At 53.2% G+C, this 8,960-nt stretch overlaps 1 protein-coding gene across 1 annotated transcript in view; it reads right to left on the reverse strand.

Moving 5' to 3' along the window:
- MYBL2 (MYB proto-oncogene like 2) overlaps window positions 1-8,960 on the reverse strand; it is a 12,400-nt gene that overhangs the window by 483 nt on the left and 2,957 nt on the right. The window contains exons 4-12 of the mRNA XM_017735150.1: window positions 8,232-8,452; window positions 7,917-8,073; window positions 6,901-7,170; window positions 5,298-5,684; window positions 3,820-3,959; window positions 3,420-3,519; window positions 2,729-2,842; window positions 2,097-2,213; window positions 1,786-1,932 (exon numbers count right to left, since the gene is read on the reverse strand). Coding sequence (XP_017590639.1) covers window positions 1,786-1,932; window positions 2,097-2,213; window positions 2,729-2,842; window positions 3,420-3,519; window positions 3,820-3,959; window positions 5,298-5,684; window positions 6,901-7,170; window positions 7,917-8,073; window positions 8,232-8,452 — 1,653 coding nt within the window. The remainder of the gene's footprint in view (window positions 1-1,785; window positions 1,933-2,096; window positions 2,214-2,728; window positions 2,843-3,419; window positions 3,520-3,819; window positions 3,960-5,297; window positions 5,685-6,900; window positions 7,171-7,916; window positions 8,074-8,231; window positions 8,453-8,960) is intronic.

Here is an 8,960-nt window from a genome sequence, read left to right on the forward strand (position 1 = left end):
GTTCAGCAGTTTCCCAAGTGAGTGCTCCATTTCAAGGCAATCCACATGCCCTTTTAGGGCTTTCCCTTAACTTGCCTCAAGACAAAAACCCCAAAGCACAAACCTATTAAAACTCACTGCCCTGAAGGGATTCCAGAAGGATAGAAGGAATTCAAGCACAGCTTTAGAGTTTATTGCCCACCAGTTCAATTCCTACAGGAGCTGCTTGGCCCCAGGCCTATTTTGATCAAATGCCATCCTTAACAGCAATTTAGCGCCTTCAGCTTCAACAGGGCCCCACAGCACAAAGGAAGAGCCAAAAACCAGTTGTGCTTCAGTCTCTGCACACAGAAACTGAGGGCACCTACGAGGTGTTTCTGCACTCCAGGAAAGCCCCAGAGAATCCTCTGGTAAATGCAGCCAGGAGACAGGCAGTGCCCTGAGCTGGAAGTGCCTGTCCACATGCACTGCAGGGAACCAGGGCTCCAGCATTTGCCACAGCAGCAACATCCCACACATCCCCAGAGCAGCTTTGGGCCCACTGAGGCTCAGCCCAGAGCTGGATGAGCCTCCTTAATAAAGAACTGCCTGCCAGCAGCACCAGGGCAGCACAATAAATCCCCAGAGCCCAGCAGCAGCACAGCCAGCCCTGCTGCCTGTGGGCAATGGGATTTCACTGCACACCTGTACTCCATCACCACACAAGCTGCCTCACTGGCACCCCCGAGTCACTCCCAAAGTTTATTTATAGGGAGCTGTTAGCTCTCGGAGCAGTACGACCCTGGCGAGGACAGGAGGAAAAATTGAAGTGTTTAAGCAGGGTTTATTTGGGGAAGGGGAAGGAATTACTCTGGCTGAGGAGTATTTATTTGTCAGAATAAAGAGCTCTCACAAGACAGGGACAGATGCTGCTCACTGCAGTTTCCTGGGGACAACACTCACCTGGGCTCTTCCTGGGATGGGAAAACACCCTCACACAAGGCCCCAGTTGCAGTCTAAGCCCCCCAACAAGGACAGCACATGTTTCCATCCTCACTGAAGCTCGAAGAGACATCCGATGACTCACTCTACAAACACCTACAAAATTATAGTCCCAATCCCTATGTCTGAGCTACACTGCCCAGCAAAGCACGGATACCTCTCTACAAATGCATCCTGCATGCAAGCTGTGACGATTGCAGAGAGATCTGTTTATGCCCCAGAGGGCCTTTGTGGGCTGCTGTGACTCCAGCACAACCCAGCTCCAGAGCTGAGGAACAGAGCTGCTGTAACAGCACCAACCTCAGCAAGAGGTACAAGGTGCCACACCAGAGCTCTGCACTGCCACGGGGTCAGGATAAAGCCAGCCCATGCTGCCTAAGGCACTCAGCCTTCCCCACAACCCAGAAGCACCCTAAAAAACACAGGGGTGGGAAATACCTTCCTGCTTAACCTTTATACAGCACTTCAGAGTTGCTCTGCCCTGACAAGCAAAAAAGGTGAGCTTCCTGCTGTCCACCCAAGGGGTGCTCACTGGAAAAAAGAAGGTTTACTTTACTGCCAGAGCAATCATCCAAATTCCTTGATGGGTGCGAATTCCCATGGGGAAATCCAGGGCCAAACATGCTGAGCAGGCCACAGCTGTGTTTTGTAGGAATGTAGAATGACACCTCTGGCTCAGCATCTCCCAGCCTGAGTGCAAAGACAGCCCTGGCAGTGTAGGGATGCCCTTGCAGGAGTTCAGAGCTCCATCCCTTACTCCTCAAGGGACAAGGGCAGTGTGCCAGATAAACTCCTGCCTGGGAGGGCAGTGGCTGCAGGGCTTACCGGCGCTGGTGGCCTGAAGTGGCTGGGCATTTTCCTGTAGGACATCTTCTCTGGCTGCACTTGCACAAAGGCTCTGTTGAGCAAACCACTGTCATTCTTCCTGCTCGAGGAGGAGAGGTTCAGGGACCGTGACAGGAAATTCACAGGCTGCACCAGGAGAAAAAGGAGAGCGTAAGGGAAGGAGAAATCCAGCCCTTCATACACATTCACATGGACTGTTCAAAGGCAGCTCCAGGCTGCTTCTGCTGCTTTGCACAGTTTTGCCAGAGCAGAGCCAGCTCTGCCCCTGCTCTGAGCACACAAGCCCTCACCTGGGCTCTTTTGAAACACACAGTCTTGGGGAGGGCAGGCAGGTTCTGTGTCATGTCTTCATCCACAATATCCAGGGCCAGAGACTTCCGCACCTTCTTGATGGGACTCCTGCGCAACTGGAGGACGTAGGAAAACCAGTGTCACCATGAACCTACCCAGGAAAGTGCCCTCCTGAGGGCCCAGGGTGCACACCAAGGCCACATCACCCCAGTTCTGCATGGCACCAGCACCTCAGGAAGAAGGTGTGTGCAGCCTTCCCCACTACGGGGCACAGCAGCTTCCAGTGCCCCCCTCCTGGCACCTTGAACCAGCAGCTTAGAGAAAGAGCTTTAGTAGGAAGGAAAGGCCACCAGGCAACTGAGACTTCTTATACCAGCTCAGAGCCTTCTGGGAGCCCAACTTGCCCCAGGTGCTCCAAGCATGCCAGCAAGCCCTGAGCTCAGCATAAACCAGGACACTCCTGGCAGTATTTTAAGCAGGCCTTAACCTCAGGCACCTGTTGTTGATTAAGAGAGCAGCCACAAGGCTAAAAACATTTTGGCACCAAAAGCAGGATGACTAAAACCAGCCAGAACACTCCTTAAGAGTACACAGCAGATAGCAGCTGGCACTGGATGCACAGCCAGCTCACCCCTTGTTTCCTCTTTTGTTTCTCAGGCTTCACATCATCCTCAATGATGAGTTCAATGCCAGCTTCACTTCGGAGCACCTCCTTCAAATCTTCTTCCAGGTGAGGAGTCTGGGGCTGGGGTGGAAGGCAGAGAGAGCACAAGGCAGTCAAAATCTCTGTGCTAGGCAGGGTCACAAGTGTTTCCCTGAAGGGACAATGGGGTCAGGAGAGCCCACAGTGGGAGCACAAACACAACAACATATTTGCTTCCCATCTGGAAAAGATATGACAAGCTTTCTGCTAGGCTGATGGATTTACAGGATCTCCAGGTGTGAGAGACTTATCAGCTGAACCCCACATGTGCCATCAGGAGACCGGTGTGCACACAATGCCTGGGAGATCCAGCTCCTCAGGGAGGCCTAGGCTTTTCCCTGCTTTTCCTCAAGGTCATCAGTAGCCAAGCACTGCAGCCCGACTCAAGGGCAGCTTTTGGCACTTTTAGCTGGTTTACAGAGGAGCTGAAAGTCCTGTAGCTCCTTACAGTGAACGGATCACTGTGACAATGTCCCCTTCACCCCTCCCCTCTCAGCCTGGCACTACCACACCACCCTTTGTTCTGGCACAGATAAAAGTTTGCTCACAGCCCTGCACAAACCTCTCCCCTCCATGTCTCATTTGCATTCATCAGCCCCACACCCTGCTCAATAATTACCAGAGGTCTAATTGGTCCATATTTCTCCAGGGCATTTTTGAAAGGCGTGGGAGTGTGGGGTGTGTTGTCCACCACATATGTCTGATCTGGTGTGACAAACCTGGAAGCAGAGCGGGAAAGAAAAGGGATCAGACAGGCTGGAACCCACACAAGGCCACAGCCCACCCAGCAGCTGAGCACAACAGAGGTCACTTAGCTGTGCCCCCAGCCAGCCTGGACACTTACTCCCTGCAGCTCAGAGAAGAGCTGTTTTGGGGGGGAAAACACTGATTTAAGGAAATCCCCAGCCTGCCTTGCCTCTCTCACAGTAATGCCATGAGAAGTACTGAGAGCTATGTCTGAACTGGAGCAGACTGCTGTGTGGAAAGGGACACTGCTCAGGGATGAGGAAAGGACTTACGCTAAGTTCTTCTGGAGCAGAGGGGTCTTGTCCCTGTGCAGCGGGGTGGTGACAATCACCTTCTGGCTGCACACGGGTGTGGAGGTCAGGGAAGGGTTCTCCAGTTCTAGTGTATCCTGTTTGGTCCAAAAGTTCAAGAACTGCACAGCACAGGGAAGAAAAATTGAAGACACTCAGTCTCAAGCATCACATCACAAGCCATTACTTTTTCCTAAATATGAGGGAAACCCTGAGGCAGGAACATTTCTCCCAACCCAGGATGGGTTACAGACTCAGTTCTGTGCATGGACACACACATGAAAGTGCCCAGAAGGTGCCTCTCACCCATAGAGATTATTCACTTCCCATAAGGGATGAGCTGATACAACTTTCACAGCTACCAGCTACAGAGTAGGAGAGAAGTCTCTCCTTGCACTGGTAATCCCAGCTCACCCAGTCTATTCCAACCTCAGGCTGGCAAACATGAGGGAAGTCCACATAACACAAAGTGTGCAAGTTAACAGGTCTTGCATTGAGCTGTCTTCAGCCTAAACTGTGAGAAAACAATGAACTGTGTTAGCTCTGCTAGGATTTTACTTCCCTAGAGCCAGTAAGCAACATCTCTGCCTCCACGAAGAACACAGTTTGTACCTAAGAACCTCTTGGGAGAGAAAAATTGTGTTTGTGACATTCACTGATGGCTGAAGCTCAGCTTGAGGTAGGACATGCACTTTGCCTTCTCAGATTCACTCCAGACACTCCTGCCTTTCACACTCTGCAGAGCTGTACATTATGGGTCCCATTCTGATTGCTTCCTTCCTCCTGGCCTTTCCCTCAAGGTCCACCTAAACCTGCATTTTGGACTGTCCTGTGGTGCCCTCCCACGTTTTCTGCTGCAGAAACAGCAGAAATAAAGGCCTGGAAGGCACAGCTGGACCCTCGTGGGTCTGACCACCACAGAGACCACGTGTGGGGACAGTGCAGGAGTCACAACAAAGGCTGAAACACCCTGAGTCCCTTTTGCAACAAAGACAAGGCCAGGAGCGTTTTCATAAGCACAGCAACACAGATCTGCACAAGGTGTTTGCTGCCCTTGTCTGTGTGACTGAACTGCAAACAGACAGGGAAAGCAAGTTTTCAGTGTTGCCACTCTGCTGCCCGCAGCTGGGCCAGCAATGCCCTGGGGACAGCAATGCCCTGGGGACAGCAGCAGTGTGCTCTCCATCACAGGGGGCTCCTTCCTCACACTGGGCAGGTGCCCTGCCCCTCACACAGGATAGTTGGGCTTCCTTAAAACTGCAAGCACTCCCATATGGAGACACAGGCTGCTGCTCCCTCAGGAAGGGCAGCACTGAAGAGAAGCAGTGCCAGAAACCAGCTCTGAGCCTTCTTTTAGCACAGGAACACGCTCTGCACACTGGCACTGCCTCATTCAAGGCAAGAGGAACACAAAGGGGGCAGAGCTGATGGGAATGTATGACATTAGGGCGAGAAGATACCTGAGATGGAGAGAAGGGCAGTGTCTTTACAGGGGTGCCCTTGGGCGTCATGCTGTTGCAGGACTCCAGGAAGGACATGCTGGTGCTGGTGATGTTCTCTGTGACAGGCGAGAGGGAGATCTTCCTCTTCTTCTGCCTCTTCAGCACCGAGGGCGGGGTGCCAAAGCTGCCCTCGGCGTGTGGGGAGATGGGGATGAGCTCTCCCTTGCTGCTCCTGCTCAGGTCAGAGATGGTGTGGCCGTCCAGGCGGTACTCAGTGACGCTGGGCAGGGCCAGGGCCACCTCGCCGGGCACTGGCCTGGCCGGGCTGGCGCTGCCGCTGCTGCCACCGGCTGAGGGCTCCTCGGGCAGGTCGAACTGGGTCAGGTCACACCACCCATCTGGGTCCTGCACAAAAGGGAAAGTGTCAGCAGCAGCCCAGGGTGGAAGCTGAGCAGCCAGACTGAGCTGGGAGGTGAAATAAGTAGGGGTGTGAGATGGCACCAAGCTTTGGAAGGAGCCTGGCCAGGGACAGCTCAAGCCCTTCTCTCCTCTGCCATGGGCACAGCTGGAGCCAGATCAGGGATCTGACCCAGCTGAAAGCTGCTGCTTGTGCATGGGGCAGGTTTTTCTATTAATGCAAGGCTGGTTTCCCTGTTTGTTTCACAGCACAGCTGCACAAACAGCTGCACCCCCTCAGAGAACGGACAGAAAAATCAGCTGGGCAGAGGGCTGGGACTGAATGAAGCAACTATCACCCAAGAGCGACCCACAGTCCTGGGCACACCTGTAAAGCTGGGCACAGGGCTTGGGTGCAACCTGCACAGCTGAAAGCAGACTAAAACTGACCAGATAGTTCAGAAATGAGCTGCTTCACAGCTCCACCCCACCAACACCCAGCACCATACAAGGGCCCACAGATGCAGTGCTGAGCCTCAGGCACACACTGTCTGCCTATACACAGGCAAAGTGACTCCTTCACGGATTTTAAGTGCCTCAGGCAGGCTGGGGGCTGCAGAGGCAACTTCCTTCTGACGGCAGCAAAGAGCCCTGCTGGTTTTAGCCAGCCTCCCATCCTGGTGTGCCTCTGTCACCCAGGGGACCTCAGCACCGCTTGACTGGCTGAAAATAACTAATTTCAGTGAAGCTACCTCCACTGAAAGCAAATGGTGGCATTGTGCCAGCATGAAGGGGTCTCTCCTGCATAGTACAATGGGCTTGGCTTATTCCCAGTCTGTCCTGTCCTATCCCACCCCATGACAGGACAGAAAGGAAAGCCAATGAGCATGGGCCTGAACCATTACAAAAAGGAGAGCTGGGGACACTCTGGCTGGCAAAGAAGGGCTTGAAATCAGGTTTGCCAGCACTTAGAGCCTCCCACACAGGCAGAGCCCACACACAAGGACACCCACCTAGGAAAATCTACACAAGCCCACAGCAATACTGGCAGAGCTGGAAAGGTCTAATCCAGCCCCAGAAGAGAGAGAGGAGGAAGCTGCAAGGCAATGACAGACCCAGCTCTCCTCAGGGTGATGATCAAGGGGACCCAGTAAGTTCAGTCAAACAAAAAGGGTGAGGGTCGGTCTCCCTACAATAACTGGAGGAACAAGGGTCTGTTACTTACAGATTCAATCATGTCCAGAGCTTCACTGAAGGCTGGGGCACAGCTTGGGTACAAATAGTTGGTAGCTTCAACGACCCATTTGTACGGTGACTCGACCAATGAAGTGCCATCCTCAGGTACTGCATCATCTGGGGTCCCCTCCACGTTCTGCTCTGCCACTCCTGCAGCTGGCAGCTCCAAGGGCAACTCCTGTACACCCGTCACTTCCTCATCACTGACTTCTTCTTCCTTTATTTCAGAGACATCCACTGGCCAGTTTGGCAGGACATTCTTGGCACATACAACAAAGAAAGTCCAGATATCAGCAGAAAGCAAGGGAACAGTGTCAAGTCCTGGGGACAGAGAGCACCTAGACACGTTCAGCTCTGCCCACTCTCCTACCTGCCACCAGGTTTGTTTCACATCCCCATTCTCCCTCACTGTTCTGTCCCATACAGTGAGCAGGAGTCCACACAACATAAGAAGCACAGGACTGCTTAATCAAAGATGTCATTTTCCAGTGTCCCAGGAGGAAGTTGTACTTAGGCTGAGCATGTAGCACTAGTTCTATGCTTCCTATTTTCCAGGAGCCTGCCTTCAAAAACTATATGCTTTCTTCATGAAAACAATCACTGGGTGTACTTTCCTGCTTCCTTGTTAAGAAGAAAGGAACACAGTATCTCTGCACCCTGCTCCCACACACACACTGTCTGCAGCAGCCTCCTTCTCCCACCAGCCACAGCACAACGAAGCCAAAAGAATATTCCGTGTCCAAGACAGGCTTGTTGCTGGGATTGGCAAGGTAACAGCTCTAGCAGACTGCTGTCCTCTGCCTGGATAACACACTCAGGCTCCCATCACACCTCTAGCTCCTGAAGGGAGAGATCTGGGAGGCTGGGGAAGGCACAGACTGTCTGGGCAGACACCAGGCTGCGGAAAAGCGTGAGGCAGCAGAAGGGTGGACGAACAGCTCCAAAATGCATTATCAGGGCAGGAGACTGACCCAGCTGCCTGCTGCAAGTGTGCTGGTGCAGTACCTGGCTCTCAGCTGTTGTCTGACTTTGCCTCTCCTTGTTATCCACCTCCACAAGGAGGTACAATGACTTGGACTCCTTGGTTTCGTTGAGAAAACCTCCTGTGTCCACTTTCCGCTTGATGGTGGAGTTCCAGTGATTCTTCACAGCATTGTCAGTCCTGCAGAGAAAGCAGAAGGGAACAAATCATCACTTACAGCAGCTTTAAAGCACAGCTGGCAGCTCCAACACACGCCCCAGCCCCATCCTGAGAGCCTAACACACGGATCTCCAGGGGCCACCCAGCAGGGAAGGCAGCAGCGAGCAAAGGGGTCCTACCTCCCAGGCAGCAGCTTGGCAATCTCTGCCCAGCGATTCCCCAGGACCTTGTGGGCCTCAAAAATGATGCGATCCTCCTCCTCTGTCCACGAGGACTTCTTCACCTCAGGGTTCAGGTGGTTATGCCAGCGTTCCCGGCACTGCTTCCCTAACCGCCCTTTCAGGTGCTTGGCTATCAGGGTCCACTGTTTGGTGCCATATTTTTTAACCAGTTCAATTACCTTTGGAGAGAGTGGGAGGGAAATAAGGAAATGGAAAAAAGGAGAGGAAGGTCAGTACAGTCATCTTCAGGCTTTGCTCTTCACCTCTCCTGGGACCAGGCACGGACAGACAAAGAAAGGCCCCTTTGGAGGAAGAGCTGGAGGGACCCAGCAGGGCAACCAGGTGTTCCAACCCTCATGAGAGCAATGATTCAGCCAAATTTCTCTAAGAGGCTGTTTCCACACAGATATTTTGCCACAGAGCGCCTGTGAATGCAGATGACCCCTCCCAGAAGATGGGGTGGAGACTGGCAGGGGCCCAGATATAGAAACACGTTCCCCATTTCTGAGCAAGGGCCAAGTCCCACCTGCTCCAAGGCTCCTCTGCCCTCCCTGCTTCCGAGGGCCTGGCTGTGTGACAACAGTCCCCATCAGCTGTGCACTGGGCTGCTGCTCCCTTTCACAGTGTGGTACACCTAGGACAGACAGGGCTGCAGCTCCACGCCCTGACAGCACCAGGACAAACAGG

The sequence above is a fragment of the Corvus brachyrhynchos genome, unplaced genomic scaffold (genome assembly GCF_000691975.1).
Source record: "Corvus brachyrhynchos isolate BGI_N302 unplaced genomic scaffold, ASM69197v1 scaffold125, whole genome shotgun sequence".
NCBI classification, from domain to species: domain Eukaryota; kingdom Metazoa; phylum Chordata; class Aves; order Passeriformes; family Corvidae; genus Corvus; species Corvus brachyrhynchos.